At 34.3% G+C, this 22,432-nt stretch overlaps 2 protein-coding genes across 4 annotated transcripts in view; one reads left to right on the top strand and one right to left on the bottom strand.

Annotated features, from left to right (window-relative positions):
• Positions 1 to 1,333, bottom strand: part of LOC144836970 (cyclin-dependent kinase 14-like) — a 48,170-nt gene extending 46,837 nt beyond the window's left edge. For both annotated transcript variants that reach the window (XM_078691931.1, XM_078691938.1), the window contains exon 1: positions 1,173 to 1,333. In XM_078691931.1, the coding sequence (XP_078548057.1) occupies positions 1,173 to 1,209 (37 nt within the window). In that variant the 5' untranslated portion in view covers positions 1,210 to 1,333. The remainder of the gene's footprint in view (positions 1 to 1,172) is intronic.
• An 8,757-nt stretch (positions 1,334 to 10,090) lies between these two features.
• LOC144851933 (uncharacterized) lies at positions 10,091 to 14,922 on the top strand. Of its 2 annotated transcripts, none has more exons than XM_078709611.1 (5): positions 10,091 to 10,177; positions 12,092 to 12,385; positions 12,719 to 12,916; positions 13,310 to 13,436; positions 13,572 to 14,922. In XM_078709611.1, exons 2-5 carry the CDS (start codon positions 12,339 to 12,341, stop codon positions 13,677 to 13,679), a joined length of 480 nt encoding a protein of 159 aa, XP_078565737.1. In that variant the 5' UTR covers positions 10,091 to 10,177; positions 12,092 to 12,338; the 3' UTR covers positions 13,680 to 14,922. The 2 variants fall into 2 exon arrangements, with proteins under 2 accessions (XP_078565737.1, XP_078565730.1); XM_078709604.1 differs by lacking the exon at positions 10,091 to 10,177 and adding an exon at positions 11,007 to 11,160.
• The last annotated feature ends 7,510 nt before the right edge of the window (positions 14,923 to 22,432 follow it).

Below are 22,432 nucleotides of genomic sequence, written 5' to 3'. Positions count from 1 at the left end.
TATAACTCTTCAGAATGGAAGGTGACCCCCAATTTTTTTAACTTATTATGGAAGCTACTGAGTTGTAGAGATGAATTCATGTACACATTTGACGTACAACATTTTGTGACGTCATCAAATGGCCACTTGAATTTAAAAATTAGGATTTTTTATCTTTTTTTGTAGATTATCACATTCAATAGAGCGTATCTCCGTTATTTGAGCCCGATTTTCACTCAGATTTCAGTATGTGCTTGCTATATTAATTATCTTTATCATGAGTTGCCATCATTTTATTTTGATGGCGTCATCACGCGTAAAAACTTGAATAACGTAGGTTGTGTAATTTGACCTTCACCGTAAATTTGAATATCTCACAGCTTTTAAGAATTAAAGGTGACCTTGATGATTATAATTGATTATGAAAGCTGATGAAATGTAGATATGAATTCATATAAAAGTTAAGTCTATCGGATGTTGTGACATTATGATATGGCCAGTTGAAGTTAAAAAGTAGTTTTTTTGTCTCTTTCATAAAAGTTATACAAATTTCAAAGAGCGTTCACCGCGCTTCTACGTGCCAAATTTTCTTCCAATTGTTATATTTTATTGCTTAATTCATTATCTTTCGATCTTGTTATCCACAAGTTTATTTTGATAATGTCATCATACCAAAAAAATTAGAACATGATGTGTGTCTGTAATTTCACCAATGCTACACTGTATATAGATATACAGTATATACTGTACATAATGTATATGGCATATAATAGGCACAACTCAGCACTATAAGCGTATATAATAGGATGGCATACATCAACATTTTCCGATCGTATGTTAACATACGTGCATGTTTAAAAATATTAATGTCAATAAAAATGATAAAAATGATCACCTATAATTCGTCAAAGTGACAAATTAAATTCTAGTTATTATTAAATTTATAAAATTATAATTCACAACTATCATGAAACAATTTCCACAATTTGTTACGAAAATCAAATACATATACAATCTGAAATCATCTTCGTGTCTCTTCTATCCAGGCTACTCAAAGTTGCTGAACTCAGGCAAAGACCAAGTGGGCTTCCCCCGACGACATGCGTACGGTTGGCTGAACATTCTGAACACCATAACATTACCTACTCACAAAAGAAATGGAAACAAACCGGTTTACAAGAGAATTTACTTACCGTTCATGTTCTCGATATCTAAACTTAGTGAACCCATGTTTTGATATATCACAAACTGGATCTTAAGTATGACAAATATAAAATTAGCACGAATATACCATAACTAAGTTGGCGAGAGAGAGGATTTGTATCATTCCTCCATTTACCACCAGTCGGACATGCTTTACTAACAACAGTGTAATCTCCATAGGTATTCTTTGCATACACATTGCGGTGGTTTTACTAATGAATATTCATGAGACTGATACGGCACGCCTTCGCTGTGGTTTTTAAACTTTTTTTTTATTAACTTCCGTGTTTTCATTCAGAATGTGATTATTTATAAAACAAGTTTATTGATATAAATATACCATTCAATTGGGAACCATGAAGTTATAAAAGCTATGATTGAACTGTTCAAAATAGTTACAAATTTAGATTTAATTTTAGGCCCTGTCTCTCTTACTGTCAAATTAATATCAAATAAAAAGTTAAGCACGAAATTATATATGTTCATGTTTTGAAAACATCTTTGAATACTAGATAACGTAAAACATGCACAAGAAATGGTTTTTTTTTTAGATGTGCCATTTACAGGTAAGTTTCAGTAGTAGTAGAATAGGTGGCGCTATAATCGTTTTTCTTTCGTCTTTGAAAAGTTCTGAACTTCTGATAGGTCATCTGATTGATATAATTCGATTTTTATCAAATGAGTATATACAATGAGTTTATATTTTTGTTTTGTTAATTAAATTTAAGTTTGTTTTTTTTCAAAGACGCTATATAAAAAACTTGAGTTCTCTCTTTTTCGAAATAAAACAATTATATTTTAGGGCATCTTTGGTTTTATTTATTGCTTAAATTTACAAATTATAAACTAGTTATGATTTGGTTGTACCGCACTTAAACCATGATTATTTCTTGTCCATGGTTAAATGAAACTTTAGAGTGGAGGAGGCAAACGTACATTGTTGAGTTGAAACTTAAACGCTGTCTATTTTTTTAATAGACATCTTTATTTCAATATTGCAGGAATTTATTTATCTCTTTTTTGATGAGTAACAGTAGTACCTTTTTTAAATGTCGACGCCATGGACACCTTTTCACGACGTTTAAAGTGTAGAATCTGCTAATGATTTGAATAGGAATTGGAATAGTCATTCAATTAGGACCATCAATATACAATTTGTATGGCTATATAGGCCTACAGTCAATATTTCAATTGTCGATTTTAATAATAAACATGATACATTTAAACAATTATAAAGGTGTTGAATTGATTAACATCTATGGTATCGCGTGTGCCTTCGTTTGATCTACAACGATTTTACAATTGAACAATTACACTTTTTGGGGTAAATATTTACTTAATTTTGTTTATCATTTATGTTGCCATGGGTTTCAGACAATGATAATACGGTAATAACTTTAATACAAATTTAGATCGTAAAAAGAACGCGTGTGGCCAACTTTCATAAATATTCATGAGGGCAGTCTAAACCTAAAGCTTTGTTGAGGTATATTCAGAGCGTCATTCTGACGACTGGAGCATTCTCTACTTCTCTACGGAGCGCCATTTATGCCTTTATTAACTTCAATAATAGAAATAGCACTACGTTAACTGCTCAAGTGGACCCAGCACCAGGGTAGCACAGTGATATAAAATAGAAATAAAACTTACTTTTAATACCGTTTCGTATATACCCATATCACAAAGGAGGGGAGTTTCTAGATTCCCGCCCGGAAAATTGTATCTTTACATGATTTGAATTTCTAATAAAGATTAGTAAAATCAAAATTTAACTTTTAAATTTAATTTTGTGGCGTGTTCACCGCGAATGACTAACAATGCCATCTTCCCCATTACACCTGCACAAACTCATTTGCATAACAACGCACGGAATACCAAACTGTTTAAAATAACTACAAGGTCCCCAGAAATGACACCTATAGTATTTTGAAACATGATATATAAGAGTCTTCACTACCCCACCGTGATTGGGGCTGAGCAAAGACAATTTTAAAAAAATATTTATTGAAATATGAAATTAAATATTAAGTCTCCAGTTAAGCTCAACATGGTTGGGACAGAGCTAAGAATGAAAGCCTAGTCCCCGGAAATTATGAAACGAAATATAAAAGTCTTCAGGACCAGCCATACAATGGTGATTGTTTCCCAAGTGTGAGACTTGCAATGCACGCGGCCGTGACGGTAATTTAACCAAACAAAATTATGAAATACAAACAGAGCTAGCACACAAAAGCCTACTTACTAATTTTAATATTTCTATCATTTAGAAAACAATTAGATTTATCATATCACCTTTAATAAATTTCAACTATCCAGATGCGAATTTTAGGTTGGGTTTTAAAAAAACTCGACTTCATATGTGCTTCAATTTCGAAGATCTGCTTAAAACATATTTATTTATTTATTCTACCATAAACTTTTATTCACAACATATTAGTAGGCCTACAATACGATATCTTGCATGAAATGGATATTTAAAAGTACACTATAATGTGTAACGGTAGAATTATAATTCTAATGTAAAAGATTAACAAAATAAAAATTGAACAGTGTTGTGTGTTGATCGCGAATGACTGACAATACCGTCTTTCCCACAGCACATGTGCACACTCATTTGCATAACAAACGCACGGCATACCAAACTACGATGAGATAAAATGAATTCTCTTCTAAACACATAACGAAGAGAATTAATTCCCTTTTTTTACATTAAAATAAATTGAGGGCGCTAAACATAAAATTTAAACCATCAAAGCAGTTGGCGAGAGCCAAAAAAAAAAGATGGTAAATGTGCTCTCCCTGCCTCAGCACTAAGGCCCTGCCACAGCCTTTTGGGGTCGTTTCCACCACATCACCAGATGCATTGATGTTGTCGCCTCATGATGTGTGGTGGAAAGGGGGACGTATAATTCTGTGAACCCCAAACACAGTGGCCGCATGCCTTTAACTCTATTCCACCGACCAGCGTGGGAATCGAACCCACGACATACGTGTTGTCAACACGACGCTCAGGCGACTGAGCTAACTGATCATTTTGGTTTTAACAAGATTAATAGGATATTTATGACGTAGTGTTGAATTACGTAATATACGTATAAATAGACTATTATCAGCTGTTCAGGCATGTACTACTTTGTGGCTTAACGGGTAATGCTCAGGTTTGGGTGCTCTCAGTTCTAGTAGATTGGGTTCGAACCTCTACGGATTTTTTTTTTTTTTTTTTTTTTTTAAATAATTAATATTGTTTTTTCTTTTATTTTGAAAGAGAGATATTTTGAGGGTTGTAAATGTCAGGCCTAAACAAGTGGACCTTTTTTAAAATCAGAAACAAAGTTGCATGACATTATTTTCCATCCATTCTTTTCGAGATTACTTTTGCAAACTAAAAGAGGGGAGCTGATAGGTTCCCGGCCGGAAAATGTTTTATTTACATGATTTGAACAATCTTCTAATGTAAAGATTAACAACATCAAAATTTAACAGTGTGGCGTGTTGACCGCGAATGACTAACATACCATCTTGCCCATAATACACCTGCACAAACTCATTTGCATAACAACGCACGGCATACCAAACTGGTTAAAATAGAGCTGCAAGGTCTCCGGAAATGACATCTATTATTTTTTTAAACATGGTATAAGACTCTTCAGTACCCCACCATGCTTGGGGCTGAGCAAAGATAATTTTGAAAAATAGAGCTGCATAGGTTCCCGCCCCAAAAAAATGGCACTTTACATGATTTTAAATTATATGAAACAAACTATTAATAAGATTCACCAGGGACAATAGAGCTTGTCATCGGAAAGTGCTCCTATAATTCATTAACATATGAAATTAAATATTAAGTCTCCAGTACTAGCCCACCATGGTTGGGGCAGAGCTAATAATGAAAATAGAGCCAAGAATTGCACTTATACTTATAACTATACATAATCACATATGATAATTATGATAATGTTAAAATTTCAACTATCCAGATGCGACTTTAACATTTTAGGTGGGGTTTTCTACTTTAAAACTCGACTTCGTATAAGGCCTACCCGGCGGCGGAATTAGTCTAAGCTTCGAAATTCGTCTAAAAATCAGCATCTTTGCCAATGTTCCATATTTGATCTTATTTTACTCTCTATTATCTTCATACAAGAACCATCGAAGACAAACTATCTGTTTAAAACATGTTTATTCTGGGGACGGTGCGGCCATACATAGCAACTACCATCAACGTTTATTCATAACATTTTACAATAGAATATCTTGCATGAATCGGACGTTTTCGCTACCAATGTAGCAACATTGATTAACAAAATCAAAATTTAACAGTGTGGCGTGTTGACCGCGAATGACTAACAATAGCATCTTTCCCACTGCACCTGCACAACCATTGCATAACATAGCACGGCATACCAAACCGTTTCGTACACCTGCGATGAAAATAATAAATTCAATTTCTTTTTAAATTGAGGGCGGCAAACATAAAATTTACGAGATCGAATACAGGTTGAAAAAAAAAATTAAATAAAAAAAAAGATGTTAAATGTGCTCTCCCTGCCTCAGCACTAAGGCCCTGCCACAGCCTTTTGGGGTCGTTTCCACCACATCACCAGATGCATTGATGTTGTCGCCTCATGATGTGTGGTGGAAAGGGGGACGTATAATTCTGTGAACCCCAAACACAGTGGCCGCATGCCTTTAACTCTATTCCACCGACCAGCGTGGGAATCGAACCCACGACATACGTGTGTTAACACGACGCTCAGACGACTGAGCTAACTGATCATTTTGGTTTTACAAGGTTAATAGGATATTTATGACGTAATGATGAATTACGTAATGCACGTATAAATAGACTATTATCAGCTGTTCAGTCATGTTTCAGTTTGTGGTGCAACGGGTAATGCTCAGTTTTGAGTGCTATCAGCTGGGGTTCGAAACTCGACGGATATTTTTTTTATGAATATTGTTTTTTTTTATTTTTTATTTTGTATGGCATTCACTTTTCCATTAAATAGACACCATAAAACCGCAAAAAGAGCCCATGTGTTCCTCATTTTTTAGTACTCTTGGATACGGTGGGCTTCTTTTCAACGGGTAATCTTCTTTTCCGCATGGGGTTCTTTTCAAGATTACTTTTGCAAACTAAAGGAGGGCAGCTTCTAGGTTCCCGCCCGGAAAATTGTATCTTTACATGATTTGAATTTCTAATAAAGATTAGCAAAATCAAAATTTAACTTTTAAATTTAATTTTGTGGCGTGTTCACCGCGAATGACTAACAATGCCATCTTCCCCATTACACCTGCACAAACTCATTTGCATAACAACGCACGGAATACCAAACTGTTTAAAATAACTACAAGGTCCCCAGAAATGACACCTATAGTATTTTGAAACATGATATATAAGAGTCTTCACTACCCCACCGTGATTGGGGCTGAGCAAAGACAATTTTGAAAAAATATTTATTGAAATATGAAATTAAATATTAAGTCTCCAGTTAAGCTCAACATGGTTGGGACAGAGCTAAGAATGAAAGCCTAGTCCCCGGAAATTATGAAACGAAATATAAAAGTCTTCAGGACCAGCCATACAATGGTGATTGTTTCCCAAGTGTGAGACTTGCAATGCACGCGGCCGTGACGGTAATTTAACCAAACAAAATTATGAAATACAAACAGAGCTAGCACACAAAAGCCTACTTACTAATTTTAATATTTCTATAATTTAGAAAACAATTAGATTTATCATATCACCTTTGATAATTATAATGTTAAATTTCAACTATCCAGATGCGAATTTTAGGTTGGGTTTTAAAAAAACTCGACTTCATATGTGCTTCAATTTCGAAGATCTGCTTAAAACATATTTATTTATTTATTCTACCATAAACTTTTATTCACAACATAATATTAGTAGGCCTACAATACAATATCTTGCATGAAATGGATATTTAAAAGTACACTATAATGTGTAACGGTAGAAATATAATTCTAATGTAAAAGATTAACAAAATAAAAATTGAACAGTGTTGTGTGTTGATCGCGAATGACTGACAATACCGTCTTTCCCACAACACATGTGCACACTCATTTGCATAACAAACGCACGGCATACCAAACTACGATGAGATATAATGAATTCTCTTCTAAACACATAACGAAGAGAATTAATTCCCTTTTTTTACATTAAAATAAATTGAGGGCGCTAAACATAAAATTTAAACCATCAAAGCAGTTGGCGAGAGCCAAAAAAAAAAAGATGGTAAATGTGCTCTCCCTGCCTCAGCACTAAGGCCCTGCCACAGCCTTTTGGGGTCGTTTCCACCACATCACCAGATGCATTGATGTTGTCGCCTCATGATGTGTGGTGGAAAGGGGGACGTATAATTCTGTGAACCCCAAACACAGTGGCCGCATGCCTTTAACTCTATTCCACCGACCAGCGTGGGAATCGAACCCACGACATACGTGTTGTCAACACGACGCTCAGGCGACTGAGCTAACTGATCATTTTGGTTTTAACAAGATTAATAGGATATTTATGACGTAGTGTTGAATTACGTAATATACGTATAAATAGACTATTATCAGCTGTTCAGGCATGTACTACTTTGTGGCTTAACGGGTAATGCTCAGGTTTGGGTGCTCTCAGTTCTAGTAGATTGGGTTCGAACCTCTACGGATTTTTTTTTTTTTTTTTAAATAATTAATATTGTTTTTTCTTTTATTTTGAAAGAGAGATATTTTGAGGGTTGTAAATGTCAGGCCTAAACAAGTGGACCTTTTTTAAAATCAGAAACAAAGTTGCATGACATTATTTTCCATCCATTCTTTTCGAGATTACTTTTGCAAACTAAAAGAGGGGAGCTGATAGGTTCCCGGCCGGAAAATGTTTTATTTACATGATTTGAACAATCTTCTAATGTAAAGATTAACAACATCAAAATTTAACAGTGTGGCGTGTTGACCGCGAATGACTAACATACCATCTTGCCCATAATACACCTGCACAAACTCATTTGCATAACAACGCACGGCATACCAAACTGGTTAAAATAGAGCTGCAAGGTCTCCGGAAATGACATCTATTATTTTTTTAAACATGGTATAAGACTCTTCAGTACCCCACCATGCTTGAGGCTGAGCAAAGATAATTTTGAAAAATAGAGCTGCATAGGTTCCCGCCCCAAAAAAATGGCACTTTACATGATTTTAAATTATATGAAACAAACTATTAATAAGATTCACCAGGGACAATAGAGCTTGTCATCGGAAAGTGCTCCTATAATTCATTAACATATGAAATTAAATATTAAGTCTCCAGTACTAGCCCACCATGGTTGGGGCAGAGCTAATAATGAAAATAGAGCCAAGAATTGCACTTATACTTATAACTATACATAATCACATATGATAATTATGATAATGTTAACATTTCAACTATCCAGATGCGACTTTAAAATTTTAGGTGGGGTTTTCTACTTTAAAACTCGACTTCGTATAAGGCCTACCCGGCGGCGGAATTAGTCTAAGCTTCGAAATTGGTCTAAAAATCGGCATCTTTGCCAATGTTCCATATTTGATCTTATTTTACTCTCCATTATCTCCATACAAGAACCATCGAAGACAAACTATCTGTTTAAAACATGTTTATTCTGGGGACGGTGCGGCCATACATAGCAACTACCATCAAAGTTTATTCATAACATTTTACAATAGAATATCTTGCATGAATCGGACGTTTTCGCTACCAATGTAGCAACATTGATTAACAAAATCAAAATTTAACAGTGTGGCGTGTTGACCGCGAATGACTAACAATAGCATCTTTCCCACTGCACCTGCACAACCATTGCATAACATCGCACGGCATACCAAACCGTTTCGTACACCTGCGATGAAAATAATAAGTTCAATTTCTTTTTAAATTGAGGGCGGCAAACATAAAATTTACGAGATCGAATACAGGTTGAAAAAAAAAATTAAATAAAAAAAAAGATGTTAAATGTGCTCTCCCTGCCTCAGCACTAAGGCCCTGCCACAGCCTTTTGGGGTCGTTTCCACCACATCACCAGATGCATTGATGTTGTCGCCTCATGATGTGTGGTGGAAAGGGGGACGTATAATTCTGTGAACCCCAAACACAGTGGCCGCATGCCTTTAACTCTATTCCACCGACCAGCGTGGGAATCGAACCCACGACATACGTGTGTTAACACGACGCTCAGACGACTGAGCTAACTGATCATTTTGGTTTTACAAGGTTAATAGGATATTTATGACGTAATGATGAATTACGTAATGCACGTATAAATAGACTATTATCAGCTGTTCAGTCATGTTTTAGTTTGTGGTGCAACGGGTAATGCTCAGTTTTGAGTGCTATCAGCTGGGGTTCGAACCTCGACGGATGTTGTTTTTATGAATATTGTTTTTTTTTTTAAAGCTCACCATGGTTGGGGCAGAGCTAAGAATGAAAGCTTATTGTCACCCTTAATTACTTGTGTACATTGTGGCATAACAGATAGTGCTCTAGTAACTATAGTTGGATGGATTCTCTCAGCTCTCCTAGCAGGGGTTCAAATCTCCACGGATTTCTTTTTTCTTTTAATAAGTATAAAATGTTTTTCTTTTATTTTGAAACAGAGATATTTAGAGAGTCAAGTTAATTTAAGGTAATATAATGTAAAAGATTAACAACATCAAAATTCAACAGTGGCGTGTTGACCGCCGCGAATGACTAATAATTTTAATGTCAGAAAAAAAGGAATGTGTACGTGTTTAGAAAAGAATTATCTCATCGTAGTTTGGTATGTCGGCGTTGTTATGCAAATGAGTTTGTGCAGGTGTAGTGGGAAAGATGGTATTGTTAGTCATTCGCGGTCAACACGCCACAGTTGAATTTTGATGTTGTTAATCTTTTACATTATATTACCCTAAATTAACAGCCTTTTGGGGTCGTTTCCAGCAATTCTCAGATTTGAGTGCTCTCAGCTCTAGAGTGAGTTCGAACCTCTACGTATATTTGTTTTTAAATAGAATTTAAGATATTTAGAGTGTTGGAAATGTCAGGCCTAGGCCTAAACAAGTGGACTTTTTAAAAATCAGAAACACAGTTGGATGGCATTCATTTATCCATTAAATAGACTACCAAAAAACCTAAAAAAGATGATGATGATGATGATTACGTAATACACGTATAAATAGACTATTATCAGCTGTTCAGTCATGTACTAATTTGTGGCGCAACGTGTAATGCTTAGGTTTGAGTGCTCTCACCTCTGGGTTTGACCTTCTACGTTTTTGAAAGGGAGATATTTTGCGTGTTTTATTTCATATCCACTTGAGCACAGTGTATTAACATACGAAAAAATATTAAAATGCAGTGACTTATTTTTATTTTATTACTGTGCTCCACTAGCACCAAATTTGGTCCACTTGAGCACAGTGTATTAAAATACAAACAACTTAATATTAAAATACATTGACTTTATTATTTTTATTTTATATTATATATTAAAATACGAATGAGATATAACATTTTAGTGATTTTATTTCTATTTTATATCACTGTGCTCCCCTTGTGCCAAATTGGGTCCACTTGAGCACAGTGTATTAACATACAAAAATATATTTAAATTAGTGACTTATTTCTATTCTATATCACTGTGCTCCACCGATGCCAAATTTGATCCACTGGACCAGTAGTACTAATTCTATACTATATCTGAAGTTAATAAAGGCATAAATGGCGCTCCGTAGAGAAGTAGAGAATGCTTCAGTCGTCAGAATGACGTTCTGAATATACCTCCTTTGTTGGTCCATGGTAACAGGAACAAAGATGGTGGCGTTGTGTTGAAACGTCAGATTTCGAATACTTTGTAATATAAAATTAAGTTATTATGTAGACTTTTGAAAGAGTGTCGCCATGCCTCAAGGCAATTTGATGGATAGTCCTAGATTTCGCCGATTTTTACCCCCGTCGTAAGTAGTATTTTGTAAGCAAAGCGTGTAGGCTAAGTTCCTTGGGTGTCGTGCTTAGCCAGCACAGAGCGGTGTCACACTGTAGTCGCCCCTGCTTTGTTCTATACAATACTGTACTTAAAGATGTAGTGTCCCCCAAAATCATGAAAAATAAAGATTTTTAAAATCGGACTTTGAATAGGCCATTTTGCAGTTTTAATGAAGTTATTCAATTCCATAAGAAAAAAAAAACGGGTAAAAAAATTATTTCACCTATAAAAAGTCAAAATAAACAGTTAAATTACCCAAAAACTCATTGTCTTCCAGACAATTTGACCATTTTTTGCTTTAAATTACATTTTTCTCAGGTAAATAAATTTTTTTCAGACCCAATTTTTTGTGAGAGTGAATAACTATTACGTGACATTAAAATAACATATTCAACAACAAAATTTAAAAAAAAAATTTTTTTAGGGGGACAATATATCTTTAACGGCGTAGGCCTACTAAGTAATTGCTTAATAAATTTGATTTCTTCATGTTATGTTTTACAATACATAATAGTAAATAGTAAAAACGAAACATATCAACAAACTATTATTTTGAATTAGATGAAATTATTTAATTGTATATAATTATTATAGCAACTCCTTGATTTTACCATCACCTGCTTACTGTTTAAGCTTGGTGCAACGCAAGCATGTAGACACAATGCAAGCGCGTTGACCAATGACAAGCAACAGTTCAAAATAATCCATCGCTTGTGATTGGTCAAATCCCTTAAGTTGCGTGTGTCTAGTGGAAACCAAGCATTAATCAAAGTTGCGTATTTCATGTATCTCGCATGCACAATTTTCTCCCATGCTTCCCTCTCACACTGGAACAGATCTTATGTTATTTTCACTATTATTAATATCACTATTTCATTTATTATTATTTGTCACACATTCAGGTCGGTCCAACAAGATTCTTTACCAGAACTGCTAACAGCCCGAATTCCCAGGTCAGCCTATACCGCATCAGTGCCCAGGTCAGCATATACCGCATCAGTGCCCAGGTCAGCATATACCACATCAGTGCCCAGGTCAGCCTATACCACATCAGAGGCAAGAAGCAGTAAAACCAGTGATGATGACGAGACCGATAGTATTCCTCATCGTTTGCCTAAAATTCTGAAGCAAAGACCAGAGACAGTTCCAATGGATGCGGTGTCTAAAAGACCATCACATAAAAATAGGTTGCAGCAGTAAGTATAGGGCATGTAACGGTATTTATTCTGGTCCTCAAGCTTAACTGGAAACTGAGGAGGAAATTCAGTATTACTGGGTCGCAGCATGAAGACAAAGTGTATCCACTGAACAATCACACACCGAAGTTGAAACAACGTCATTTTAATATTCATGATGATGTACATGTATTGCTGCATGTTTCACCATCAATGCAAGGAAAATTTAAAAGCATTTTCCATGTAAATTCTACCGACTGCCCTACCTCCTGCTGGGACTATCGCACATGTAATATAGCAATTATATACAAACCAGTCTTAAAATGTTTTTACAGTGTTTTATGTTTCTTTTAGACCAAGATTTGCGGAGGTAAACCAAGTACCAAGTTCAATTATCGCTATGAACCAGTTAAACCGAGTGAATCTAATGTATGTACCAACATTCAAAAAAGCTTATCTGGGACCAACAGTTTCATCTACATTATCTGCTAAAACAAACAGCCGTACGCCCTCTGTAAAACCTGTAAGGCAACAGTTACCTGACAAAATACGGTAAATAGTTTAATGTATTTATAATTTTTTTAGTAACATCACTTCTTTAACCGTTTTTTTATGTATTATATTTTTCTGATAACATATTTTTTATTTTTTACTGATTAGACCAAATAGAAATGAATAAAGAAAGAATGTTCTTTAGGCAACTTTATTATCAGTGACATTTATCTCACTGTCACAATGATTAGGTGACAATTCATTCACAACATGGTCAACATAACAGGCTAGTCTTTGGGAGTGGAGTTGTTTTGTCACACAAACTTGGAAATTTCAATTTGTATACCGATAGTAAAAAATTAATATTGATTAAAATAACCCTCTATTAAATTAATACTTTATGCCTATATAAGGTAAAATCTTTATTTTGTATTGAAATTTAAATGATTTTAGATTTGTTAAACAATCAAGTTTTACGTTAACTTCACTGGAACGTGAAATAGACGCAAGGATAAAGAAGGAGGAACAGAAGGTTGCATGGAAACTCTCGCCATATGACCATAGTAGTTTTGACATGCAGGTAAATAATATCATTTTATTAAAACTATATTTGAGAGATTTCAAGGGTCCCCTGAATCCTACAAACATTTTTGTAGATGACATTATAAATGTAATATTGGCTCATTCTAACAAAAACCTTTTTTTATTTTTGTAGGCTCTAAGAGGATCAACAGGTCCATATTCACGAGAATTCACAATTCATTGTACAGCGCCCTCAAACTGGATGAAAATGAAGTGGGGGCGTCATACGTTTCAGCATTAACTATTTCTAGTTTGTCAAATTATTTTTGTGCAATATTTAAACAAAAATGCTTATTATTATACATGTTATACAACTTATATATTTTTATATAATTAATTTGCAGGTTTTTCTTCACTCAATTGTATAAACCCATTTGATGTATTCACCAATCACAATGAAGTGAGATATTTAACTAAAGGTCTGTCTACACTATCAAACTTTATGTAACAAAAAAAATGTGATGTGCCCACTACCATATTTGGCCATTTCACTACTATATTTCGGCACTCACACTTTTTTGTCAAACTAGTTTGGTAGTGTAGACAGCTTTAGGTTAATAAATATTTAAGTCAATAATATGAATTGACTTATGAAATGCGACAGTTTTCAAACATCAAATTCTGAAATAAAGTGATCAATCCATAATCCATTGCGTTTGATTGATCAACTCGCTTACATTACGCTTACATCCTTGCATTGAGTCCTAGTGAGAACCAAGCTAAGTGTGAATGATGAATATTGCCACTCCAAATATATAATCACTTTAATGTGTGTAGTTTTAAAGGAAACAAAAATGGTAATTTAATTTAAGTACATTTTTCAAGCATGGATTGGTGTGTAATAATATATGTAATATTGGTTTTGTACATTCCATTTTTTTAGATAGATAGTTTGTCGCCCTCTAGAGGAACATCCAATTGATACTCAGAGGGCAGCACCAAAGATACTGTGGGACAACCATGATAACATTACTGTACTAATGTTTTTACATAACATATAAAAGCATTAGTGACTAGTCAATTACATTAGTGAACAAATTTAGTTTGTAGTAGACATTGGTGACTAAGTCAATTACATTAGTTATTAAGTCAATTACAATAGTGACTCAGAATTTGAGTTTATAACATTAGTGACTAAGAAATTGAGTTAGTTGCAACTTTGAGTTGGTGCAAAAACAGGTTTTTCTCTAAGTGCCAAATTATAAAAGATCACTATAGTTTGATTTGTAATTATTACAACATTTATATTTTTTACATGATTCTGTGTCTATTATTGTATTGTTGGTGTGGGGCTAAAATTAATACTTACTAATTATTTCTCTATGATTTTCTATATTTAATTTTATTTGATGCTTAATTTTAGAATGTTTTTCCCTGGTATGCTTTTTAAATTGTAAATGCTTTTATTATATCTGATATGCTGCGTTTATTATTTATATTGGTTTTTTCAAATAACATGAATAAAAAATATTTTGTATACTATACTAATGAATGTGCATTTATTATATATATTCTACTGTAAATATCAATACCGTACAATAAGTTATATTATTAATAAGTGTATTGGTTGATTGAAGTATATGAATGAGTATATTGTTTAAATGTTAGAACAACTTTGAACAGTAACAATTTCATTAAATTTAAAAGGTATACGCTTCTAACAAAAACATTTATGTAAATTTGAGATGCTTTTTCGTCAATCGCAGTTTTAAGGCTCCAGTCATTTCGTGGGTGAACGAACATAAATATTGCATAACAGTAAAACGAACGGGTCAGACAAAACAACAGTCCTGGCGAATCCTTATCAAATGTTCATAATATAAACCTATAACACTGTCGAGTCCAGAGTTAGTTTCTGTTAGTGAGTCATCGACTCCAGACAAGTTACGTAATAATTCAATATTGTTAATGATTGTGATAATACAGAAAAATGAAAATGGTTAGTGATGGTCTCCTACGTAATTAATAATGTAACGATTCTAGTCTAATTTATGTAATCCTTTTGGATAGACTCTAAATTACGGAATTGAATAACTAAACGTTCGATAATGTGTCAATTAACATCTGACGTTAAATCTGACGTTCTAAATTCATATTGTGTTGTTTGGTACAATGGTATAGTTCTATACAATGTTCAGTATTTTTACAGACATCTAAAAGTCTTGGTGCAGTTAAATGACAATCCAATAACATTATACAATCATGGATGTAGACGCGCCTAAAGCCTTGTCTACACTATCAAACTTTATGTGACAAAAACTGTGATGTGCCCATATATGGACATGATGATGTCATATCACTACCGTATTTGGGCACATCACTGCCATATATGGCTAGTTTGATAGTGTAGACAGAGCTTAAATACGCATGAATTCACTAATACCAATTGTCATAAATAATTCAGTTAAATGTCTTAAATAGCCACTTCGATGTCGGGATTTAAATCAGCTTTTGTTTAAGGAGACTATTTATCGGATAATTGGCTAATAACCAACCCAAAGACGGATTAAGGAATATTCATTAATTCACGGCTACCTGGATACTTATGGAGGCATAATAAGTTTATAGTTTCCAATAAATTATCAGGCCTAATATTTATTTAAAACGTGTGCGCCTACGGTTAGCACAAAGGGCACAGTGTAATGGTTTGTTGATCGGAAAATTGTTAGTTCGAATCCTCCACTATTCATTTTTTTAGTGAATAGAGAGATATTGAGAGTGTTAAATTTCATGTTTGCAAACATGAATTTGTATAAAAAGAAGTTGGCATACGGTTATTGCAACGAAAATCGAGTTAACATAGCGCCCTCTTTATTTGAGTACGTACTACACCAATATAAAGCTTGGTTCTCATGTAAAACGCAACACAAACGTAAGCAGCATAACGCAAGTGAGGTAGAATTTGACCAATCACAAGCGACAGGATGATCCATCGCGCGCGATTGGTCAAAATTAATTGCGGCGCGCTTACGTCCTTGCGTTGCGTCCTAGTGGGAACTAATGAATTATTTTCTGTATTGGGAAGGCAGACAAGATTGCTTGGTCAGCATTAATTATGTCATCATTCAAACAGTATCTTGTCTGCCAATCAATAGCCATAATGAAAACACGGATAATCTCTATTGTAATCAAACTGGATAGTTGCAGCAAACAAAGGAATATTTTTCAATGGATTCTTCTTAATGAAGGAAGGTGTGGGAAACCATACTGGTTGACATGTCATTAGGTCATCTTAAAACAATCTGTATGGTACATCTAAACACCATTGTCTCCTACACCAAAGTTTTTCGTTTTTTTAAACATTTGCTTACAAATTCATTCATTTATTAAAAATTCATAACTAATTACAACAATTACGAAAACATAACCGCCAATTTATTTCACAAAATTAGGCCTACTATAATGTTCAATTGTTTAATTATTTCGAAAACAAAGCCTATATATATTGTGTCTTTGAAGACAAGGTATAGGCCTCCTAAATGTAAGATTTAGTTTTATGTAGTAGTTTAGTAATAATAATTTATCGTCACGAAAAGCACCAGATCATGGAAGGAATATATATAATATTTTAAGGATTTGTTTAGGAAATAAGTATAGCTTAGTTCATACTAAAGATTGGAAGTAGGATGCATAAAGCGCGCAACGCAAGGACGCATAACTCGCGCAACGCAAGTAATTTGACCAATAAAGACGCGATGTATCACATTAATCCTCAAAGGAAATGTGCTGATAGCTCAATTTGTTATTTCAATCATCGACAAAATGTCATTGAATCTTAAAAGTGGACAACGGTCACTTGATGGAATGTATGCTGGGTTCACTCAAAGTAGGCCGGATACCAAATGACCATCATTGCTAAACAGTGCCTATACCATCAGCCACTAAAGGAAGGGGTATTAAACGTAATGGAGAGTGTCTTGTACGCATTCTTATTATACCCAAATATTAGTTTTTAAGGAGATATTAGATCGGCCTAATATATTTAACGATACATTATTGCAAGGACGAATGATCTAGCATTGAAGGCCCTCGATTGTGTTAGCGTACACAGCTGCCCTGACCCACCACGAAAACACTCTTAACCCTCGATATTCTAGCCTTCTTATCGACGCTAGCAACCTCTCGACGAAGAATCCTCATTATTCGTTAGGGCACTTGAGTTTGGGCTTAGAACGCAATACAAAGAGTTAATCCAAAGTATTTGAAGAAGGTCTTAACATCATTAGACTATCTATCTTCTTGAGACATGTTTATTATTCGGCTTAATATTCTAAGGTTGTTACGGATAAGCACATCAAAGACTACGTAAATAATATAACGGATATCAATTATATTACGCGCGTTAAACTTACGTAACATTATATAGTATTCTTATTAACAAACTTCTTGGTTCCCACTACAACGCAATGCAAGCGCTGCACGAACACCCAACTATCGTTCGATTGGTCAATACTTGCGTTGCGCGTACACGACGCCCTTGCTTTGCGTCCTAGGTGGGAACCAAGCTTGAATTATACAAGATCTGCGCTGAATAGGCCCACATACACTCATTCCGAGGGTCTTGATTAGAATATCGATGTCTTATCGTGAACAATTTTGTATAGCTACCGTAGCTAAATAGTTCGGCCACATGACTCGTGAACCGTTATACCGCAGGATGTGAAAGAACGATTCGGTATTTGATGACAATAGGCCTACAGGATGGGTGGGTGATATGATAATAATAGACCCACAAATGATAATTTTTAAGTGGTACGCCCTTCTGTCAATATTGTCGTGAGAGTGAGGACAAGATAATCTGGACATGGGTTGAGCATCGGAAGCATCGAAGCCGAGGAATTAAGAAAGATAGATTAAAGCAGATGGGATTGTAGATTAGCCTCAATATAGGTCACCTATTATTATCGATTTTGTATTTCCTAACTATACTTCTGATGTTACGTTATATCTATATCGCTTCCTCTTACTTGTGTTTATCTTTCGTGGAAATAAAAAGAACCATACCTTTATTCAACTAACTTTTTATAACACAAATTCATAAATATTTAAAAAATAACACAAACACACATTTTAAATGTAGGGTACACGTACATTTTTTAACACACATACACATTTGCTGCTTATGGCACCCCATACTATTGTATCGTAGCGCCCATTTCATAACATACAGAATAATAATAATTTTCAAGACCTCTCTACCAAAAAGTATGAAATGGAGTTGCACCAGCCATGTAGCACATTGAACATTTTCATTAAAAAAAGTTTTATGTAATTAACCAATTTATAATACCATATTATTATTCCCTATTTCTAGTTTTGACCATTCGAAATGCATGTTTAAAAAGCGGAAAAAGTTCCCATGCTATAGACATGACAGTTGAAATCCAAACTTTGTTGACTGAATACATCCACATGTAGTGTATGACCTTTGACACGTTCAGCAATCTCATGCTTTTTTCCACTCAATTAAATTTTAAATCAATAACAAACGAGCAAGGTGAAACAATTTCAATTCTATTTACGATAACGTTTTGACAAAAGAACGTTGTCGTGATAGGCAGATAGTGTAAATGCAGACTGGTTTACGTTTGTATACAGTAGGCTATACATATAGGCCTAGGTCACAGAGCTGAATCGTTGGAAATACTACTGTACGCATACTATCACAGTGGACTCGTAAGCAAAGTGAAATCATAATAATAAACTTATTAAAACATTTTATTAAATATCACAAATTAATTTGATAGTTCGACGTCTATGCTGAGGTTCAAGATTCAAGACATTTTATTGGTCCAGTTTAAAATGGATATTCGTTTTGCTTGGCATAATTGAGACAATAAAACAACAAAGGAAAATACATCAAATTGCAAAAGGCAATGTTAAAATATGTTTTAACAAATGGCAGTTGTTAGGTTGCTAAATCATTTCAATTATCATGAATGTTTTTCCTCTATAAAACAAGTTCTAAAGAATTATTGCTCATCATAACTTTATGGTCATGAAACCCTTTTATTATATCACTCTTCCCTGTTGGTACTGAATAGATGTGGAGCCTTCATTTAGTTCGTTAATGGAATGAAAGAGGACGGGTATTTCAGATTTTGGTAGTGTAGTGAAACTTTTATTTTGAATGAATAAAATCAAATATTCATTGTACACTAATTTTCCCCGTGTATGGCAAGAGATTCCTAATTATATTAGAGAACATTCTTTATTTAGTTTTAACACATTTGTGACAGCTCTCCGGTCTTATGTCAGGCAACTTTAAACTTTTTATTTTTTTATCTTTAAACAATCATTTTTATCTGTACATAATATTTATATATATATATATATATTTTTTTAGATTCAATTTTAATGATTGTTCAATTTGATGCCTCGCAATTTTTAAATTTTTATATCTTTGTATTTTTATTGTTTACTTATATGTTCAAGTGCAGTATATGGAGAGCCATCTCGATAGTGCTTTGCACTCATGGCAATCCTCAGGGTGCTGCACCGCTGTCTTGTTGTCATGTATTTTTGTGCCTGAAAATTGAATAAAATAAAATAAAATAAAGTCAGCGGAGAAAGCCGGTGGATTTGCGATGCAGCGGGAAGCTTCGTACCTAAAGCTTGGTTCACACACTGGCGACGCAACGTAAGTGATTTGACCGAACAGTGGCTTGTCATTTGTCAACTTGCTTGCGCGTGCGTCCTTTCGTTGCGTCTCTAGTGGGAACCACGCTTAATTTACAAATTCGTATGGATACATCTGTCAAGTTTGGTGCCAATACATTGATGATAAAACACACTGCAGCCTAGTGGGTAAATATAACAGTTAAATATCCTGTTTGTCGTTACCCAGGCGAATAAGTTGACAAATAATTACAATGAATTAAGAAAATGGTTTTATTTAATATCGGTAACGAGGCGTCGATTATGGAAGCTTTTGGCGTGAACGAAACTAGTCACAACATCGTAGACAATGGACAAAGTTGGTTAAGGTATTGTTGTGTTTTAACCTGTGTAACTAACATCAATATGTAGGCTATTTCTGCGTACATTCAAAGTCAATAATGTGAAAAAGTTTCTAATGTCAATCATTATGATTGGCAGTAGAACCCCTCGTGAGCTACGACAATAAACAAAGCTGTTAACATCATGTTCAAGTGTATATTTTATGTTCTCTCCAGACTACCTTGTCGATATAGGTCACCTATAATTTGCAAGCCAGCACCTTGCGAATTAGTAAAACTGTAATCAACATTTATCTTTCATTTATAGATATATTTCACCATAGCCGAGTTTACACTTGGTCAAGGATTTAAGCGCAACGCACACGATTTGACTAATGACAACCAGTTCGCATGATCCATCGCGTCGTGATTGGTCAATACGTGCGTTGCGCTTACGTCCTTGCGTTGCGTCCTTAATGGGTTGGAATGGACCCCTTTGCTTACATGGTAGCCCTGTTGTGATACTGTGTGAATCACTATTTCCTTGTTTTCTTATTCATTTTTATATCAAGGGCGTAAATAGTAGGACACTGACCTAACCGGTGAATGTTACGTAATAACTGTGATACTTTATAAAACGTAAATTAGATACAATTGTTGCATTTGTTTCGAAGATCATAACAAACATTTTTCCCCGTTTGCAATCGCTTGCCATAAAACGTTATTATGATTAAATATCGTGGATACTTCGAGGTGAACCAATAAAGTTTTATTTAGTAATTAAAAATGAGAACACCGTAGTGATTCGACCATCCATGTTTTATGTAAATTAACCATAAAAAAAAAAAGATAAAACACAACTAATAAAATTTAATTAAAAATGTTCAAATTACTTAATCTTTTCACTTAACGTCATGTCTTATTTGGTAGGTTTAATTACAATACACGCAAGATATAACGTCATTCAACTGAACAATTTCAGATAGACTAAAGCTCTGTCTACACTATCAAACAAGTTTGACAAAAAAAGTGTGATGTGCCCAAATATGGTAGTGATATGACATCATTTTTTGGCGCAAAGTATGATAGTGTATAGACAGAGCTTAACAAAGGGTATCTTAGAGTGGGGAATATGCCTTTGCGACACGACCAAATAATCGGATTCCGTCGTTCCCCCCATCCCCACCCACCCCTTTCCCCCAACTAAAATGTCTCTCGTTCAACCTGTCTAACTGCCGAACAATTTGACAGACATTGACGTTATCCAGAAGTGCTTGTTTATCATCCCAATCACTTATCAACACCTACAAGTTTATTGAGCAAACAATTAGGTGATAAGTTATGCTTAACTTACTGCACAGTAGTTTACGAGCAATTATTACTTCTTTATCGGTAAAAACAAATGGGAAAATATTACAGGCCTATTTAAGATCATTGCATGTCTTTCGAATGTGATATTTACGTGGGCCAACAGATATTTAAACCTCCAGTTCTATTAAAGTGTAGGCCTACTTGGGATCATTTTGTACCTTTTTAAAGAATTATATTTTATAGTGAAATACGGTTAATTAACGATAGCCTGGTTCGCAACATATACAATATTACGCTTGTGTAGGCCTATTATTATGCTTATAAAGCCAACGAAACATTATATTATTCCAATTTAAGGTATTACAACACGGTTTCTCTTTATTAAGACTGCATCATTTGTTTAATTCCTGCATATAAAATCAGTCTATGAATAGTAGGCCTACTACTATATATATTACAATACAATTGCCATTGAATATGATTGACAACGTAAAATACGAGTTAAGTCACGATCTATCAATATGAACTCGATTAAATGTTCAGGCATATCGACTCACAGACAAACATTCATTTAATTATATCTTTGAAATTAAGTTTGAAACGGTAGTGTTACTGATAATACGGTGATGATACTACATGTTTAATAAAGGGGATACTTGGACTGTCAGGTTGTAAAGAAAGTTGGTAATTTAAGTAATAATAAACATTATCAATCATCGAATGCTGTCTACAAAAATCTTATTAT

The sequence above is a fragment of the Antedon bifida genome, chromosome 1, assembly GCF_963402885.1.
Source record: "Antedon bifida chromosome 1, ecAntBifi1.1, whole genome shotgun sequence".
NCBI classification, from domain to species: domain Eukaryota; kingdom Metazoa; phylum Echinodermata; class Crinoidea; order Comatulida; family Antedonidae; genus Antedon; species Antedon bifida.
Note: the sequence above shows the minus strand (reverse complement) of the source record. Positions and strands in the feature narration are given on the sequence as shown.

Excerpts from the sequence above, each read along its gene's own strand:
- LOC144851933 (XM_078709604.1), top strand. The coding sequence starts at position 11,105 with ATGCCTCAAGGCAATTTGATGGATAGTCCTAGATTTCGCCGATTTTTA. Across the intron at positions 11,161-12,091 it reads CGCCGATTTTTACCCCCGTC|GTCGGTCCAACAAGATTCTT; the intron begins GTAAGTAGTATT and ends TCACACATTCAG. Across the intron at positions 12,917-13,309 it reads CAGTTACCTGACAAAATACG|ATTTGTTAAACAATCAAGTT; the intron begins GTAAATAGTTTA and ends AAATGATTTTAG.